Genomic DNA, 19,941 nt, shown 5'->3' with positions numbered 1-19,941 from the left:
ACAGAGAGAAAGGAAAGAAATGAACATTTACACAGCACCACATTATGTCATTTGATCCCTGTAGCACCTTGTGAGGGAACTGCTGTTATTACTCCCATTTTTATAGTGGAGGAAACTGAGGCAAGCAGTGGTGAAATGAGCCTCACATCAATCCTGGGAAGTAGGTTCTTTTATTATCCCCATTTTACAGATATGGAAACTGAGGCAAGCAGTGTTTAGTGGCTTTCCCAGAGTCACATAGCTAAGTGTCTGAGGCTGGATTTAAATTCGGGTGTCCTTAATCCAGGCCCAGTGGTCTATCCACTGCTACTCTAGCTGCCTCAGAGAGCTGGTAATATGTATCTAGCTGGAAAATGGCTTGGGTCCTGTGAGTATGGAAGCAGGAGAATGGAGAGGGAATGGAGCTGTGGAAGGCTGGGAATTCTCATCTGGAGTTAGATTTTTTTTGGTGTGATCATTTTGTGGGGAGGCTAAATTTTCTAATCTCCAACAGAATAAATGCCAATATAGAACTAAATAAATGTTAAAACTATTTATTAAGCACCTACTGTGTGCTAAGCATCGGGAATATGAAAAAAAAACAACCACGAAACACTCCCTCCTATTTGTTGTTGACAGCTTGTAAAGAGATGAGTGTTTATAAGATAATTTGAGGAGTCAGTCATAGCCAAGGGGATTCAAAAGAGGCTTCTTTTAGAAAGTGAAACATGATTGGAACCTTCCATGAATTGAGGGATTTTCAGAAATAAAAAAATTTAGAAATACTGGGTATTCCCAATATGGGGAAAGGCAAGGAGGTTCCAGGTGGGCTGTCAGGTTGGGGAGATAGCAGGGACTGTACTGTGAAGGATTTTAAATGCCTTTCTAATGAATTTAGAGGTAATAGGGAAAAATTGAAGTTTTTTTAGCAAGGTAGTGACTGGTCAGGGATGTGTGTTGGGAAGATTTTTATGGATGGATGATGAGTAAAAGAGAGGAGATAGTAGAAGTAAAGGATTGGGGGCAAGTGTCAAATTATCAATACTAAAGTCTTTCCTAAATCGGGAGTTATAAATGGATAGAACTGGAAGGAACACAAGAGATCATTTTTCTTAAAATGGGACCACGGGATATATGGATTTCAGAAGGTTTATGAACTTGGGGGGGATCCATTTTTATTTTTCATAAACCTTTTCCTAAATTAAGTATTTCTTTCAGTTATTCTAAAATATTCTTCTAATCACAGAGGATGAGAAGCTAGAGAATCTAATCTAATCACAGGAAGAGGATGTAAAGAGAGGATGAATGGATTGTCATTTATGTCATATATGTCATAGATTGGTGGAAATATTCACAAGAATGAAAACATAGCTCCATCAAAGTATCCAAGTGTCAAATTAAGTATATATTGTAAAATAAAACAATGATAGCTAAAACCTTAAAAAAATATATTCTTCTAAGAAGGGGGCTATAGGCTTCTCCCAGACTTCCACAGGGTCCATGACACAGCAAAGTTAAGAACCCCTGCTCTTCAGTTAACAGATGGGGAAACTGAGGCCAACAGCAGCGGAGCTATTTGCATGAGATCCCAGAAGCACTTAATTGTGGGAGGTTGGTTGTTTCTGTTGAAAGGAGAGCTTCAGATAAACTCCAAACAAAGCCTCGGGCCCTGTTCAGAGGGACAAGAGAGGGAGCCTGAGCAGCCTCTCTCTCGGGAGATCTGAAAGAATGGAAAACAAAAGGAGCTCCCTCACACAGGAGCTGGTGCTTGGGCCTTTGGTTCTGGCAGAAGATGAGTCAGCTAGTGCTTCTGAGTCTCATTCCCTGGTTCTGGTCTCGATGTCTGTTTGGACCGAGCCCAATCATTTCCTTTGCTTCCGTGAGTCACAGTCCCTGCCTCCAGCCTGGAGAATAAGATTTATCCGGGGAGCCTGTTTGTAGGCTCAGCAGGGCTGACTATCAGAAGTCCTCCCCAGATCACAAGGTAAAAGCGGTTAGAGCTTAAGGCAAAACTCCTGTCATGTCAGAGATGAAGGGAGTGATCACGCAGGTTGGTTTGGTCTTTGGCAGCCAAGAGCCCTGGCTTCCACTTTTGCCATTGACTACCTGTTGCCTTGAAAATCACTTCCTTTCCTGACCTCAGGACAATCTCTTTAAATATGAGGAAATTCTCTTCCAACTCCAATAGCCTATATTCTACTTTCCCTCCCTTCTATTTTCTAAAGTTTCTTTTAGCTCTGAAATCTTATTTTTTTTAAATAAATGCAGAAAATGACAAATGACAGCCCTTATTTATGCTATATCTCACAAAGCCATAGAAAATTTTGAAAATATTTTTTTCAAATTTAAAAAAACAAGTTAAATATATATTTCCAAAACCATAAACTAGTATTAGTCGCATTGGAGAAATACTAGAATTGTTTCCCATGCAACTGTAAAGCCAGGATGCCTTTTTCATTACTTTTGAAATGATTCTATAAATATTAGAAATAGTAATTGGACAATTTTTGTAAATAAAATTTTATGTACATTTTATGATTTATTAACTTATAAGCCCTCTGAGGGCAAGAACTATCTTCCCCTAAAGTCTACAATGTCTTGCATAGAATAAGTGTTTAATAAATGCTACTTGAATGAATGATTGAAAATTAGGACTCTCCTCTAATGCATATATAAACTTAGACACAACATTATAATATGGATATTGATTCCATGACATCTTATCTTCGAAATGTTTTATTTTTAATGTTCTATGTTCTAAGGCCCCTCCAAGCTTTGAAATTTTATTTTCTGAGGGTCCTCTCAGTTCTGATATTTCATGTTCTATGCATTCAGGTTCTTTCCGAGCTTTGACATCTTATGTTCTAAGGACCCTCCCAGCTCTGACATCCTGGGCACTAAGAGCTCTCCCAGCTCTGACCTCCTGGGTTCTAAGGGCCCTCCCAGCTCTGACCTCCTGGGTTCTAAGGGCCCTCCCAGCTCTGACCTCCTGGGTTCTAAGGACTTCCCAGCTCTGACATCCCGGGTTCTAAGGGCCCTCCCAGCTCTGACATCCTGGGTTCTAAGGCTCGTCTCAGTTCTGACAGTCTGTGTTCTAAGGTTCCTCCCACCTCTGACATTCTATGATTCCATAGGCTATGTTTTTTATCCACAAGCCATTGATGGAACAGGACAACTTTCCCTTTTTAATACAACAAATCTCATCCTTGTCCCTGTGCTTTGGGACTCTTGCTTCTGATTTGAGTCTGGCCTTCTCCTTGTCTCGAGTAGGTTAACAACTGGAAGATCCTTTTTGGGGTGGATTTGGTAGCCAAATGTGACAAGAGTTTTATTAATAGTCTTTGATTCGACATTTCTTCCTTCTTGGTCCATTCTCAGTCTTGTGGAGCGAGAATCATTCCAGGCTGAATTTCTTGATGCTATGACCTACTTGACATTGAGAGCTAAGTGTCAACTGATCATCTGTCCATTGGTGGATAACCGAAATGATCGCTGGATCCAGGTAACCTGGGTGAAAGGATAAATCACGAGGAGCAACCCATGACAGCGTGTGTGTGTGTGTGTGTGTGTGTGTGTGTGTGAAAGAAAAAGACAGAGACACAGAGACAGAGACAGAGAAACAGACAGAGTCAGAGAGAGACAGAGAGACTGAGAGAAAGACAGAGAGAGAAAGAGAGACAGAGATAAAGACAGAGACAGAGAGAGAGAGACAGAGAGAGACAGAGTCAGAGAGAGACAGAGAGACTGAGAGAAAGAGAGACAGAGATAAAGACAGAGACAGAGAGAGAGAGACAGAGAGAGAGAAACAGACAGAGTCAGAGAGAGACAGAGAGACTGAGAGAAAGACAGAGAGAGAAAGAGAGACAGAGATAAAGACAGAGACAGAGAGAGAAGACAGAGAGAGACAGAGTCAGAGAGAGACAGAGAGACTGAGAGAAAGAGAGACAGAGATAAAGACAGAGACAGAGAGAGAGAGACAGAGAGAGAGAAACAGACAGAGTCAGAGAGAGACAGAGAGACTGAGAGAAAGACAGAGAGAGAAAGAGAGACAGAGATAAAGACAGAGAGAGAGAGACAGAGTCAGAGAGAGAGAGAGACAGAGAGGGAGAGACCAAAGTTGGCTCTTTGAGACTTTTTCCTACCATTGATTGCACTTGCAAACATTTGACTTTTGGGGGATTGACCCAGCCAGCTAAGGGTGGGGTAAGGGGAGGAATGGAGGAGAATAGTTCTGACTCTATATGACTTCTATGGGAAAAGTAAACTGTATGGTCTCAAGATATGCCCTTGTCTTCCCAAAATGGCTTTTGTTAAGCTAGTGTGAGAGAGGAAAGTTGGTAGAGTGGATGGAGGGCCAGCCTTGGAGTCAGGGCACCATGGATACAAGTACCTCTAAGTGTCCTTGTAGTTAACTCCTGAGTAAGTCACAGAGCAGTTTCTGATCTCCGTGGATGGAAAGAGTTCCCACATTGGGAATTTCTATGCTGGTAAAATTATTGGTCTGGGTACTTCTCCCCCACCCCCTTTCCCAAAGAAAGTTGGGGTTCAGGGCTTCTGGGGCCAGTGGGTCAATGGGAACTATGTTGTTTCTATCCCTCTCCCCCTTGTCTTGCTCTCCTCTGGTCCACAAGTCCCAACTCTGACCCCATTCGCTGCCTTTAGATAGCAGAGTTCTCACTTAACCTGCGTCCACACAAACTCAGGCTCTCCCCGACTGGTTTTTATCCCACATCCTGAGCCCCAGCCAGGGATCCTCCCGCCTTCCCTTCATATACTATAATGGAAAAAGCACTGGGAGATCTGGGTTCAAGTCTAGTCTTTAAAACTTCCTCATCTGTCAAATGAGCTCGAGAAGGAAATGGCAAAGCACTCAATATCTCTGCCAAGAAAACCCCAACGGGGGCCATGATTGAAGCGATTCAGCAGCAAGCAACAAGCTGGGTGACCCTCGGCAGAGCCCCACTTCTCCAACTTCCCTCTGAAGGCAAGCGTTGTAATGTCTTTGTCTTGGTATTGCCAGGACTAATAGGGGGGCGAGGAGGAGAGGATGACGTCCCTTCCCCAGCCATTTACGAGCCACATGACTCTTGATCCATTACCTAGCCTCAATGTGCCTACTAAGTTTTGAGTTCCTAACTCTCGAGAAAATCACAATTTCATTAAATATTTCAGGTATCTCAAGGCTCTAGCACAATATCTTACACATAAGTGATTGATCAGCATTTGTTGAATTGAGATACAGTGGCACAATGGCAAGATTTGGTTTGTTGTTGCTGTTATTCAATACTGTCTGTCTCTTCGTGACTATTTGGGGTTTTCTTGGCAAAGATACTGGACTGACTTGCCATTTCCTTCTCCAACTCATTTGACAGATGGGAAAACTGAGACAAACAGGGTGAAGTGACTTGGTCAGGGTCACACAGTTAGTAATAGTCTGAGGCTGGATTTGAACTCAGGGAAAGAAGTCTTCCTGACTCTAAGCACGCTATCCACTGGACCACCTAGCTGCCCCAGAACCTGGGCTCAAATTCTTTTTTTTTTTTTAAACCAATTCATTTATTTATTTATTTATTTTTACCAATTATTGCCAATGTAATCCTTAAGCTCTTTTAAGTTTTACTTAAAACTCTTTAAGTTTTCTTACCTGTAAAATATGAGACTTGGAACAGACAAGCTCTTGGGTCCCTTCCAACTCTTGATCTAGGATTCCGTTATCTTGTGAGAAAAGTGTTTTGTAACCTCAAAGCATTCTAGAAGTGGGAGTGATTTCATTGGGTCAGTGACAGTGATCCAGAATTGGAAGGGCCCTTAGAGAATCTTCCAATGCACCCATTTTATAGATGAAGAAACTGAAACCCGGTGAGTTGAAGGAGCTTGTTCAAAGTTGCACAGGTAATAAGTGGCAGAGGTAGGATTTGAACTCATATCCTCTGACTTCAAAACCAGTGCTTTTCCCACTACACCTTAACATCTATCTGACCATGGTGTGACTATAATTGGATTTGTTCCTGCCTCCCACTTCCTCAGGATGAAATGGAGTTTGGCTACATAGAAGCACCTCACAAAGCTTTTCCGGTTGTCTTTGATTCTCCTCGGAACAGAGGGCTGAAGGAATTTCCCTTTAAGAGGATCCTGGTATGTGCAGGGGTCCTAACCCATTCTGGATGATTGAGGTATTCTGTGATGCATGTTCCAGGGATGGAGGCTCAATACAAGGGAGAGGCTCACTTCAAGGACGGAGACTCAGCAGAGGCGTCTGCAGTTTCTCCCCTTTGTTCCTTGTCCCATTTCCCTCCCCTGACTGTCCCCCCTCTCTCCCCAGGGCCCTGACTTTGGTTATGTGACCCGAGAGCCTGCGCATGGCGGTGTCTCCAGCCTTGACTCCTTTGGAAACCTAGATGTCAGCCCGCCTGTCACTGTCAAGGGGAAGGAGTACCCACTGGGCAGAATCCTCATTGGGAGCAGCTTCCCCAAGTAAGGGGGTGGCCCTGGGGCAGAATGAGGAGGGGAGGGGATAAGGGATGGGACTACCCATAACTCTCTTCAACCAGCACCAAACCCTAAGTCAGGGTAATCAAGCTAAGCAGAGAATGGTAGAAATCTAAAACTGTGAGGGACCTTAGTGGTTATCTAGACCAACCCAGATGCACAGATGAGGAAACTGAGGCGCAAGCTGGCTTAATCGAGACTGCACAGGGAGTAAGGTCATAGAATCTTGGGATTTAGAAGATTGGAAAGAGTGTGTTGTAGACTTTAAAATAATAACATTTCATAGTCATTGTATTTTAGAATTCAGAAGCTTAGAATCACAAAATTATATATATATATAAAATAGAATCTTTAGACCAACCCCTCTCTCAGAGCAAGAATTCTTCAATCACAGCTCCAGTCAAGAGTTACCCATCTTGCACTTGAATGGCTCTGGGACATTTTTTCCCAAAGCAACACAATCCATTGGTAGATTTCAGCTCGATGGAGAGTTTTCTTACAATCAGAGCTCTCCCTAAAACATCTGCTGTTGGTCCAGGATCTTCTTCTGGAGTCATAGAGCCCAGCTCATGGCGATGTCATACAGTGGGAGAGCATGGTCCTTGTCTGGAGTCAGAAGAACTGGATTCAAATCCATGTGATCCAAGACAAGTCACTTTCATAACCCTGAAGCTCTCTTTAGCGCTAATGAGGATGATGATGATAGTAGAAGATACACCTTTCGCAAGCTCGCCCCTCAAATATTATCCCAGCCTTGTACAAGCCGGATGTCTCCATTTCTCCCTACCCCATACATAAAATAATTCCTAGCATTATCAGTGTCCTGGTTCCCCCCATGTTCTCCCACCTCTCGAAATGCGGTGCTCAGATTTAAAAGAGTAGCTCTGGCATTCTATGTCCTAAAGACTTTACCACTCGGACAGATGTTGTATATTCTAAGGTTTCCTTCTAGATCTGTTATTCTACATTCTAAGGTCCCCTAGTCTTAACATTCCACATTCTAAAAGTTCATACATTCTATGTTCTAAGATAGTTTCTAGGGGTAGCTAGATGGTACAGTAGATAGAGCACCAGCTCTGGAGAATGGAAGACCTGAGTTCAAATCTGGTCTTGGACACTCATTTCCTAGCTGTATGGCCCTGGGCAAGTCACTTAACCCCAATTGCCTCAGCTAAAAAAAAATTAAAAAGATAGCTTCTAACTTTGATATCTTTTAAGAGTTCCTCTCAGCTCTTACAAACTTGTGTCCTAAGGTTCTTTCCCCTCTCTGACATTTTATATTTTAAGCTCTGGCATTGTGTTCTAACTTCCTTTCACATTCTGATATTTGCCATTCTAAAGCCCCTCTTAACTCTCACATTTTATTTCTAAGACCATTAAGAGCTCTGGAATTCTTTTTTAAGGTCTTTCCCAAGTTCAGACATTCTGGGGTCTGTCTTTTTTTTTTTTTTTTTGCTTCTGATATTGTTTTAAGATTTCCTTTTAGCTCTGACATTCTAAGTCCTAATGTTCCTTTTCTAGCATTTTTGTAAGGCGATCTATTTTGGGCTAGCTTTAGGGAATTTCCCACTGGAAGTGTTATGTATGTTACCAACAAAGGTAGTGTTGTCCTGAAAATGGTGTGTGTGTGGTGTGTGTGTGTGTGTGTGTGTGTGCAAATGCACACATGTGTGTAATGAAAGCAGTAATCTTGTTGGCTCAGTAGGTGGGAGAGCTATTGGGCAGCCTTGGATAAAGGAAGGGGAAGATACTCATCCATTCCTTCTTGCTTAATGATCCTTGGGTTTCACGAAGGTCTATTTGGCCATAGGCAAATGTTACTGGGATACTGCTCAGAATTCTCCCAGCCCGGGACCAATTTAGGATGATTGAGTGGTTGGTTAAGATGCCAGAATGACAGAAGTGATCAAACAAGAACCCTACTGATTTGAATCTGTCAGAAAACAAGGCTCTGGGGGCTTAAACAATCTCTGCCCCACCCCTCAGGTTGAATATCACCTATGTGTTCTCAATGGGAACCTCCAGAGGGCTCCAGCAAAGGGACACCCACCCACCTCCTGGCTCCCATGGAATGGGGTGTGCTGTGGGAGGGATCTGTGCAGCCCCTAACAAAGTCCTTCCCAAAGATAATGGCTATTTGAACACATGTCCCTGTAAAGTTAAACAGAGCTAAGGGCTGGCCCTGTCGTCACTGTGCTCTCCAGCATTAGAATCTGGAAGCAGAGAGATCAGGTAGTTCTGAGTTCAAAGAGATTGAGAGACCGAGTCCAGGAACCCGAAGAGCTCTTTCATTTCCAGTCTCCTGGACTGGACTGGGTGGGAGCCTTTTTCTGGCTTTAGACCAGATCCACGCAGCGTAGCTAGGGTACTCAGGGCTGAGCTGCTGCCATGTTTACAAGGTCAGGAGCAGAGCACTAACCTATTTGGTGATTCATATCTAAAACATTCACATTGTGGCTTGATTCTGAAATCCAGTGGCAGAAAACCCTAGAGAGCCACAACCCACGTGATGGACTGTTTGGTCCCTACTGGGTTCTTTCTGAACCTGTCATATGAAGGTGTTGTTTGTTTTGGGGGGAAGGCAGAAATGATATCCCAAAGAGAAGCTTGGGGTATAAGCCCTATGGTGAGATGCGTGGAGGGATGAGGATGAGGATTTGTGGTAGAGATTTCAGGGCTGCCCATCAACCTTCCCCACTGGGAGTGTGGGGGGTTGGGTTGAGCCCCAAAGAGCTCATTTATCCACTCCCAGAGAAAGAAACCCTACTATGAGAAATGGGGAAGAGATTGCCTACTATGTTCCAGGGACTGTGCTAGGAACAGGGTTCAAGTACAAAGAAGGAAAGATGCCCTTTACACAACGAATTTATATTCTAATGGGGAAGATAACAAGTACTTTAAAAAATATAATATAATGTAATATAACAAAGGTATGAAGTATGAAGTGGTTGAGATATGAGTCCTTGTCATTCCAGGACAGGTTTTCCAGGGATCTCACAATCATTGCTTTCTGTCCTAGGTCTTCTTATCCATCCATCCCCCCAAAGCCATCGTGTCTCTGCCCGTTGTCCCGTGTTGTGCTGTCTGTGAGAGGAGTTAGGGTGCAGGAGAAAGATCAGTCATGACTCCTGAGCAGGTCTACTGCTGGCTGTGGGGCTAACTTTTTCATGACTTTAGCCCAATTATTTCTCTTCTTTGAACTTTTCAGGGATGAAGGGAGGAGGAGACCTCTAGAGACTTCTTTAGCTCTAATTCTCTGTTCCAAGTTATCTTCCAGCTGTGACATCCTCTGTTCTCCCACCTATATTATTCTATATTTCAAGTTCTCTTCCATTTCTAACAATCTATATTCTGAAGGCTCTTCCATCTGATAGTCTAGGATCTCTCCAAGAGCTGATTCTTTGAACGTGTGCTCCCTCTGGTGGAGGCTTCTATAGGAGAGAAGTGACCAGTCCTGGACCTAGCATCCGGGTCCTGGGGACAGCTCCGCCCCTTAACCTACAAGGCATCTTTTAGTGATGGGTTGTCAGAGGAGAACTCTATTTGGAGGATTCCGTGTTTGTTTCTGTTTTCCATGCAGTTCAGTATCTTAGATTCTTAGACACACTTAAGCTTCACAGATAAAATCGCTGAGCCAAGAGGCAGTAGGCCTGCTTCCTAATCACTGAAATTTTCTGAGTCTCATTGAGCTCATCCATGAAATGGAAATAATACCCGGAATTCCTAAAGAGAGGGGGCTGGACTGGTTGATTTCTTAAAGATTACCCGTTTTCTCTTCAATCATCAAGGTCCAACCCTTAATTTTCCTTCCTTTTTTTCTTCCTTTCCTCCCTCCCTCCTTCCCTCCTTTCCTTTCTCCCTCCATCCATCCTTCTCTTCTTTCCTTCCTTCCTTCTTTCCTTTCTTCTTTTTTTCTTCCTTTTTTCCTCCCTCTCTCTATCCCTCCATACCTTCCCTCCTTTCCTTTCTCCCTCCTTCCATCCTTCTCTTCCTTCCTTCCTTCCTTTCTCCCTCTCTTTTTCTTTTCTTTTTTCTTTCTTCCTCCCTTCCTCTTTATCTCCCTTCCTTCTTTCCTTCCTTTTTCCTTCTTTTCTTCCTTTCTCCCTCTTTCTCTCCCACCCTCCCTTCTTTTCTTCCTTCCTTTCTTCCCCTCTCTTTTTTCTTTTCTTCTCTCCTTCCTTCCTCCCATCCTTTCTCACTCTCTTTCTTCCTCCCTTCCTTCCTTTGTCTCTCCCTTTCTTTTTTCTTTTATGAGATATATTGTTTCTTTAGCCTAAAGAAGACATATTTACTCTAAAATTTTAGCATGAAATATTTTTAAATGTTTTACTGAAAACAATCTGGAAAATCAATACACCCACCTAAACTTGTTTAGCAACTATTTACAGTTAAATGAATTCATTTCAAAGAATAAAATATCATAATGGTTTGGATCGCATTCCATTTCCCACAGAACCCCTCCATGTCTTCTCCTGGTCTTTCTGTTTTGGCTTCTGTCACACTGCTCCCTCTGGTCTGGTCTTACCATTACCTCCTTACCTAAGACAAAATCCCAGGTCAGGTGAATTTTGGTCAGGTGAATTTAGCCTGTCGGTTAGTCTCCCTCTCTGAGGTGAGATTACCCACCTCTATTCTATGGTAAATGTTTTTCTCTTCTTTATTTGAGTTTCCAGATATTCTGAGAGTAATCTTTCCCTCCATCTCACATTTTCTCTCTTCTTATATCATGTTCTCTTTGGGGGAAAAAAGAGAGGAGCTGAGGGGAGAGGAGCTTTGAAAGAGGGGAAAGAAAACAAATATTTATTAAGCACCTTACTATGTGCTAGGTACTGTCCTCATAACAACTCCGGGAGGCACTATTATTCTCATTTTACAGTTGGGGAAACTGAGGCAGACAGATTAAGTGATGCGTCCAGGGTCACATAGCTAGTAAATATCTGAGGCTGGCTTTGAACTCAAGTTTTCCTGACTCCAGACTCAGTGGTCTATCCATTATGTCACCTAGTTATCTGATTCTCTTTCTGGAGAGAAGACTTTTAGAAAAGATGAGGAGGGGAGTAAAAACAATGACAAATCAGAGCAAAGAGAGGAGAGGAGAAAAGAAATAAGGACAGAAGGGAGAAATGGGAAAAGAAAATTAAAGAGAAAAGAAGGGGAAGAATGAATGTGAATGAGCTATTGAATCAACAAGGAACAAAATGCCCAAGTGATGGTGTCGGGTCTCATGGTCTTGGGCATGGGGCTTATGATTTTGGGTGGAGTTTTCAGGGAGAAAAAGACAAAGGTGATAACAATCACAAGGTGGATGTCTTTGGAAGTACCACTACATTAGGTAACCTTCTCTAGGTTGGCAGAATTCTCCCCTGTTCTGCTTTGCTGTGACAATGATCTGTCTCCTTTGGGTGCTAGGTCAGGTGGCCGCCGGATGGCTAAGGTCGTCCGGAACTTTCTGTATGCCCAGAAGGTACAGTCCCCCGTGGAACTCTATTCTGACTGGTTAAGCGTGGGCCACGTGGATGAGTTCCTCAGCTTTGTTCCTGCCCCTGGACCGAAGGTACAGTGTCCCGAGCCGCTTATTTCCCTCCTCAGCTTGGATGATTATCATGTAACTGTAGAGTGGTAAATTTAAATAAAAGAGCATCAAGTTATGTATTCCAGAACAGTAACCAAGGCTGGGTTAGTGGGGCTTTGTCCAGGGTGCTGAAACCCATAAGTCATATTTCCTGCTTTTGTCTCAAGATCCTCTATAATCCTTTATCACTTTGCCAAAACTACTCCTGGCCCTTCACCAAGTCCTATCCACACATCCTGTTGCTCTTAACTGTCTTTGGGCCCGCCTTCCCCTCATTTTCTACCAGCTGGTGGTTAAAAGTTGGGGACTATTGTCCATGCAATCCACTCTATCTTCTGATGCAAATGGATCTATGGTGAACTGCCCTCTACATTGCTCCCACCTTCTACTGAATTTGCTTACTGTCCACTCATGATTCTGATACCACAGCAAATGGGGAAACAGAGCAAGGTGATGGCAATTATGGAAGGCTTCCTACAGGAGATAAGATGTTAAAGCAAACTTTTCTCTTGCATTCTGCAATAATGGAGGGGAAGATTTCTGGGTTTTCTCAGAGATTTGCCTTTGGCCAAAAAATTCTGAGCTTAGGTTTTTTAGAAGGATCTTCCTTTGAGGACCCTTACTTATTATTTTTATGATCTTGGGCAAGTCACTGCTCTCTGAGCCTCAGTTTTCCCTTCTGTAAATTGAAGAAGTTGGGCTAAATTCACTTGAAAGGACTCTTCTACTTCTAATATCTTATGTTTTAAGATCCTTCCCAGCTCTGACATTTTGTGTTCTAAGGACTCTCCCAGATCTGACATTCTGTGTTCTAAGGGTCCTCCCAGCTCTGACATCCTGGATTCTAAGGACCCTCCCAGCTCTGACACTCTGTGTTCTAAAGGTCCTCCCAGCTCTGACCTCCTGGGTTCTAAGGGTCTTCCCAGCTCTGACCACCTGTATTCTAAGGGCCCTCCCAGTTCTGACATCCTGTGTTATAAGGGCCCTCCCAGCTCTGACATCCTGTGTTCTGAGGCCCTCCCAATTCTGACATTCCATTTGCTAAGGCTCCTCCCAGCTCTGATATTACATACTCTAATATCCCTTCCAGCTCTGACATTTTATGTTTTAAGGCTCCTCCCAGTTCAAACATTCTTGGTTTTAAGTGCTTTCTCCAATTATAAATCTGTGACTAAGGTGTCCTCTTTCCCTGGCAGGGTTTCCGGCTGCTACTGGCTAGCCCCGATGCTTGCTTCAAACTCTTTCAGGAAAAGAAGGATGAGGGCTATGGGACTGCCGCCCAATTTGAAGGTGAGTTGCTATTAAACGTAATCATATCTTGTCTCTTTCATCTTTTGATCTCTTTGTGTTTCATAAACATCACTTAATCACTGGGTCCAACATTAACATACCAGCTGCATCTAAAGATCTCTTGGGATGTGGAACAAACTTTAATTAATTCCTCAAACATCCCTGTTTGGGAGTGAGGGGTGATGATTCTCCTTTTACAGGAGTAGGGATCTGTGGAACAAAGAAGCTAGTTAACTTGCCTGAAACCCTAAGACTATCAGTGACCCTTTGAGGAATTAAAACCCAGAACTTCTAGTTGCCTTCCTACATAGCAAAGCCAGAATCATAAGATCACAGCACCATTGATTGCTTGGAGACCTGATGGGATCTTAAAGGCCATCAACTTTGACCCACTCCTTTTACAGAAGAGAGAAGTCAGACTCCAAGAGACTAAAAGAGATAACACAGGTGATTGCTGTGCTGTCTGAAAAATTTGGAAAATAGGAATCTCATCTCAAAATTCCAGATACAAAAAGATCTCAATTGATATTTTGGCCTGAAAATGTCTGAGACAAGATCTGAACTCAGATCTTCTGGGTTATGCTATTTCCCAAATGGAAGAGAGTCTTTTTTCTTTGATGTTCTTTTTCTTATACAAAAGATGAAAAGGTCTAGAGTGAGAAAGTATTATAAACTGGAAAGGAGAGAAGGAGAGAAGAGCAAATAAGAAGCTAGAATGGAATGCATCAATGAATATGGGGAAAGTGATGAAATGAAGATGGAAACACTGAGACACGGGTTCTCTTGCTGTGCTCCAGTTGGATTTGTGAGCTTAGAACAATTGTATTTTAGTTTATATATTTGCAAAATTGGACTGGAGACCCAGAAAGGGACAGAGCCATTCAACTAGTTCTCATTCCCTCTCTTCTCTAAGCCACCTCTTTCCATCTTTTTCACAAGGAAAAGACTGGCAGATGCTTGGCTGACATCCAAATATACCGTGTTTATGGCATTTCCTTGATCCACCTGTTTGGTTACCCTATGAAATAAAGAAAGGAAATGAGGCTGATTTGTTCTTATTGCAGACCTGCTGGCTCTTCATGATCACCACATCTTTTTCTAAGCATTCACAAACCATCTCTTTAATAGTGGGCTCTAGAATTTTGCCAGAAATCTAAGTTGAACTCACTAGCTTAAAGTTTGAAGGCTCTCTTCTCTTCCTTAAAAGTAAAATAAAACAACAACAACAAATAATTGATTCCAAGTTGATTTCATGGCCTCTCTCTTGCAGGATTGAAAAGGGGAAAGAAAAAAATAACCATTGATGAGATGCTGAATGACAGAAGCCTTAGAAGTGACAATCGTTATGCGCAGGTGAGGGACTTACTACTGAGGTGGGGAAGAAGAGGTTTCTTTGGAATGAGAAGAGTAATCAGGGTCTTGAAATCTTCCTCCTGACGAGCTGGGTTTACTGGCCCTGTCCAGGGTACTTGGGAGGGCTTGTGGGGGAAGTGTGGGGGAACGTGGTAGTCCAAATGTTCACAGGGGACTATTTTTGTCCGACTTATGGCAGAGCGTTCCGAGCTCGTATTGGTTTGATCAGCCACAATCAGACACACTGTAACTCGACTCTAACGTAATGATGTTATTTTGGTCCTCTTCAAGTACAAAAGACAACCTTCAGTCATGGTAGTCCAAAGGAGACATGTCTTTCCCTGAGAGAGCCATCCACTTGAGAGGAAAAACTTTGGGAGAGATATAGATTTGATCCTTAAAGAATCCCCAGCTGGAGGTGGGGAGAAGATTCAGGTTTTGCACTCAGGGTTTCAATCCCCAGCCTTGGGAGGGGGAGAAGAAGATGCTGTTCCTGCCTTCAGGAATTCTCAGTCCAACAGTGACATAATTCCTGCTCTCAAGGATCTCAAAGACCTTATAGTATGAAGAAGGAAGACATAGATTCCATCTCTAAAATCTCCTGCCTTCAGGGAATTCTCAGTTTAAGGAGGGACACATGTGGCCCCTGAGCTTAGGGAACTTCCATAGAGTAAAGTTAAAGGTGCCCACACAGATATTCAATGAACTATAGTCAAATTGTAAAGTTGCTTTCCTTCTGTCCACAAAGGACAGAGCCATAATCAGGAAACTTTGTACTCTTGGCAAGTGGCCAGAAGTGTGCCCTCATTTTTGGCAGAGGAGGTGTGATGAGAGACACCCCCCCCCACTGAGAGTAGAAAGCAGAGATCCTAGACTACTGTCTATTGACCCAGCCACTTTTGAGGAGAGCACTACGTATCAATGTTGGGAGTAGCAGGGTGAGATGGGAGAGTCTATGCCCATCATGGTAGCTTCCTATTTTAATTTATTATTCTTATTAATTAGATGTTAAGATCTGTTGTTCCTATATTGCTGAAGGACTTTGAGAGTTGTTAGCATCCTATAAATCAGTCACCCTCGGGCCAAAGTCCTAATTGTCTCACTTTACTTCTGGCTCTGAATAGGGTTGTGTATCCTTTCTTTTTCCCTACTTTCCTTCTCCCTCTTCCAATAGCTACAAAGTTAGAGAGAATGGACCTTAGGATGATCAGGATAGGTGGAGTTTGCCTTGAATGTCAGAACAGAGAAAGAGAGGGAGAAGATGCCATTTTGGAAAGGGATTCCTGAAGTGGGTAAAAAAAACAGGGTGGGGGGAAGAATCTGGGGGTGTTGTTGGGGAAGTCCATTGGGGACTTGATCTGATAAGGAAATCAAGGTTCTAGCAAGGAGAGCTAAAGCTCACATCAATGGATTCCTTTTGGGGAAATATAGGGGTGCTGGTGGGGTCCAGATGATGGAGAAAGGAAAATCTTGGAGGAAGGAACAACCTTAGGATAGATTGGTGAGGTGGGTCTACAGCAGGATTTTCTTTCCTAGCCCTACTTTCCCCCCAGCACAATGTGCTGGATATTCCCAGAAGCCCCTAGTTGAAGAATAAGATCTTTCTTCTAATCTTCATTTTTATTGGTGGGGGCCAACGATTTAATATAGTGGAAGGAGGATTTGGAGGATTTGGCATATAAAGTCCTGGGTTTGACTGTAAGCTCTTTTATGGCCTAGCTGTGTGACTTTGTATAGGTCATTTCTAATTTGGATCTTGGCTTTTGGAAAATGGGTAGGCAGGAGATCAAATGATTTCCAGCTCTAGATCCAATGGTACTCATTGTCTGTTCCCTCCCTATACACCTCCTGTTCAGAAATGCATTGACTGGAACCGTGAGGTCCTGAAACGGGAGCTGGGCCTGTCAGAGAGTGACATCATCGACATCCCCCAGCTCTTCAAGCTCAGCGACTCCTACGCAGAGGCCTTCTTCCCTGACATGGTGAGGGAACTGGCATGAGCTGCCAGAGAGAACCTTCCTCTCCCTTGGGGCAGGACCCAGTATTCCATAGTCTCCCTTTGGGGAATATCCAGCAGATGCAAGGATGGAGGTGGGAGAGAGATGGGAAGACTGAGGGGAAAGGAGTCAAATTTAAAAACAATTAAGAAAGTAACTTGGGAGGATGGGGTCAAAAACATGGGAAAATCCAGAAAAATTGGGGAGAACAACCCATTAAGGATTTCTCCTCCCGTTCCTTTCTCATGAATCTTTCTGGATCTTCTCTGGAAAATGCTTATTCCCTGCCTCACTTTGGTGCTGTGCTAAATCTGTATCAGGAAACTTGGGTGCAAATTCCGACCCTGGAACCTGTGGGACCCTGGGCAAGCCATTGGGCCTCAGTTTCTCCATTCGTAAAATGAGAGGCTTAGACAAGACGATCTCTAAGGTCTCTTCCAGCTTTCAATCTGTGATCCCAGATGAAATTCAACTGAAGGAATTAGGAGATTTCATTTGGAGAAGAGAAGACTGAGGGGAATAGGAAAACTACAAGCATCTAAAGGGTAGCTGTATATATGAGAGGCTTGGACTTTTTCTGCTTGAGTTCAGAGGAAGAATTAAAAACAGGTGATAGAAGTTGCAGACAGGAAAGTTATCTTCTCAAAGGAAGGGAGGAAAGAAAAAAAACAACTGCCTAAGTGGAAGAGCTCTTCACAAGTGGAATGGTTGCTTTTGGAGGTGGAGGTTGACCTATTCTGGAAATCTTCAAAGATAGAATTAATGATCTTATTTCACTGATGGAGACTGGACTAGATGGTATCTGGAAGTTACCATCCAATCTATCTGAGATACTGTAATTCAGTTCTTGAACCCGTGTGGGAACGGGTCATTCCTTCCTGCCCACTTGAAAATATGTGCTGCTTCCTCAGCTGTTCCCTGACTTCTTGCCTGCTTGGGAAACCCGGCTGCCTTTTGTTGCCGAGGCCCTAATTAGCAAAGGGGAGCTGACTAGCTAGATCTGGTGATGTGATCTCACTGGGAATCCAGAGGTCTTGTGAGTGTGTCACTCTTGGGAGGGGCTGGGAGCTGATCTTATCACCTGAGTCCGGGAGCCCATTATGGAATCCAAGCCTAGATAGATTCCACTAGGAAACTATCTGGGAATATTCCGATGTTGGAAGTGGAGAGATATTCCCAGTCCCACTGACAGAGCTGGTCCTGCTCTTCAGTTTTACAGTTGGGAAAACTGAGGTCCAGGAAAGGGAAGCAACTCACACATTCTACATATTGTATGTAGGAACTGGCACTTGAACCCAGGTCTCTCTGTCATGGTTCATTGCTCTTATTATTATCCCAAACTAAGTGCCTTGAACCCAAAGGTAGACTCAACTGGTGAACCTTCATCTTCTGAGTACAGTCTCTATGTCACCTCCCCTGTCTCTTCCTACTACAGGTAAACATGATCGTCTTGGGGAAGTTCTTGGGGATTCCCAAGCCCTTTGGACCCCTCATTAATGGGCGCTGCTGTCTGGAACAGAAGGTCCAGGACTTGCTGCATCCGCTGGGACTCAAGTGCACTTTCATTGATGATTACCAATCCTACCACGTGTTAATGGGCGAGATCCACTGTGGCACCAATGTCCGACGGAAGCCCTTTTCTTTTAAGTGGTGGAACATGATTCCCTGAGCTGGATCCCCTCCCACCGTCTCCTCCTCTTTATCTTCCTCACAAGAACATCAGCATGGGGAGGAGGATTGCCCACCTGTCTTGGAAAGAGGCCATCAGCAGCATCCTGCAGCACAGACCCCCAGTCACCAGGCCCTAACCATCACTACAGGATATCTTTGGGATTTTTCACCTTCTTTTAAAAGATGACATTAACTGGTCCATCCAATCTTCAATGAAAACATCCCCTCAGTTCTCCTTTTTTGCCTTTTCTCTACATTGTCCAATTGGTCCTTCTCAAAGAAACTTAATGATCCTTGTGTTCTATCTCAGACCTAAATGGACAAGCACTGTGTGTGTGTGTGTGTGTGTGTGTGTGTGTGTGTTTGTGTATGTATGTGTCCACCATGCTGGATGGGATCAGCTGGTGGGTTTTGATTTTCCCAGTTTTAGGATCATGGGGGATCATGGAATCTTAAAGCTGGATAAGATTCAATGTTCCCATTTTATAGAAGAGAAAAACTGAGATCCAGAATAGGGAAGTGACTTTCAAGATCACATCTCAAAATAATAGCAGAGCTGGGACTTTGGATCACACAACCAAAGACTCTCAGAGTTGGAAAGGTCCTTAGAATTCACCTAACTTAATGAAGAATGAATGAATAAAGATCTCCTCTATGACATCCCCAAAGGGTCATCTACAGAGACTTCTACTTGAATTCATCCACTGATGGGAAGCACACTACCTCCTGAGGTCAGCCCTCATTGGGACAATTCATTCTTTTTCCCAGCATCAAGACTAAATTGTCCCTACCACTTGCCCCACTACAACATCTCCTATTTTCTAGGTCTCCTATATTCTAGGTATTAGCCTTAGCTAGTATCCAGCAGATCTTAACAGTGTGAGTCTGGTACTGGCCAGTCTGTGTCTCTCTGTGTGTCTCCTCTCTCTCTCTCTCTCTCTCTCTCTCTCTCTCTCTCTCTCTCTCTCTCTCTCTCTCTCTCTCTCTCTCTCTCCGTCTCTTTCTCTGTCTGTCTGTCTGTCTCTCTCTCTCTCTCTCTCTCTGTCTCCCTCCCTCTCTCTCTCTCTGTCTCCCTCTCTCTGTCTCTCTGTTTCCTCTCTCTCTGTCTCTCTGTCTCTCTGTCTCTTTCTCTGTCTCTCTTTCTGTCTGTCTGTCTCTCTCTCTCTCTGGTGTCTCTGTCTGTCTCTCTGTCTCTGTCTCTGTCTGTCTCTGTCTCTATCTTTTTGTCTCTCTCTCTGTCTCTTTCTCTGTCTCTCTCTCTCTCTCTCTTTCTGTCTCTGTCTCCCTGTCTCTCTGTGTCTCTCTGTCTGTCTCTTTCTCTGTCTGTCTGTCTGTCTCTCTCTGTCTTTCTGTCTCTCTGTCTCTCTTTCTGTCTCTCTGTCTCTGTCTCTGTCTCTGTCTCTCGCTGTGTGTCTCTGTCTCTCTCTCTGTCTTTTTGTCTCTCTCTGTCTCTCTTTCTCTTCCTCTCTCTCTGTCTCTCTGTCTCTCTGTCTCTCTCTCTCTCTCTCTCTCTCTCTCTCTCTCTTTCTCTCTCTCTCTCTGTCTCTCTCTCTCTTCTCTCTCTCTCTCTCTCTCTGTCTCTCTGTCTCT

At 43.6% G+C, this 19,941-nt stretch overlaps 1 protein-coding gene and 1 long non-coding RNA gene across 4 annotated transcripts in view; one reads left to right on the top strand and one right to left on the bottom strand.

Moving 5' to 3' along the window:
• LOC127555802 (protein-arginine deiminase type-1-like) overlaps window positions 1-18,655 on the top strand; it is a 52,665-nt gene extending 34,010 nt beyond the window's left edge. For all 3 annotated transcript variants that reach the window (XM_051988411.1, XM_051988413.1, XM_051988414.1), the window contains 8 exons: window positions 3,358-3,481; window positions 6,007-6,114; window positions 6,302-6,453; window positions 11,878-12,022; window positions 13,237-13,330; window positions 14,601-14,683; window positions 16,540-16,665; window positions 18,116-18,655. In XM_051988411.1, coding sequence (XP_051844371.1) covers window positions 3,358-3,481; window positions 6,007-6,114; window positions 6,302-6,453; window positions 11,878-12,022; window positions 13,237-13,330; window positions 14,601-14,683; window positions 16,540-16,665; window positions 18,116-18,349 — 1,066 coding nt within the window. In that variant the 3' untranslated portion in view covers window positions 18,350-18,655. The remainder of the gene's footprint in view (window positions 1-3,357; window positions 3,482-6,006; window positions 6,115-6,301; window positions 6,454-11,877; window positions 12,023-13,236; window positions 13,331-14,600; window positions 14,684-16,539; window positions 16,666-18,115) is intronic.
• Window positions 1-19,941, bottom strand: part of LOC127555806 (uncharacterized) — a 583,775-nt gene that overhangs the window by 21,010 nt on the left and 542,824 nt on the right. The window lies entirely within an intron of this gene.

This window comes from Antechinus flavipes, chromosome 3 (genome assembly GCF_016432865.1).
Source record: "Antechinus flavipes isolate AdamAnt ecotype Samford, QLD, Australia chromosome 3, AdamAnt_v2, whole genome shotgun sequence".
NCBI lineage: Eukaryota > Metazoa > Chordata > Mammalia > Dasyuromorphia > Dasyuridae > Antechinus > Antechinus flavipes.
The sequence above is the reverse complement of the archived record's forward strand: the minus strand, read 5'-3'. Positions and strand labels throughout refer to the sequence as shown.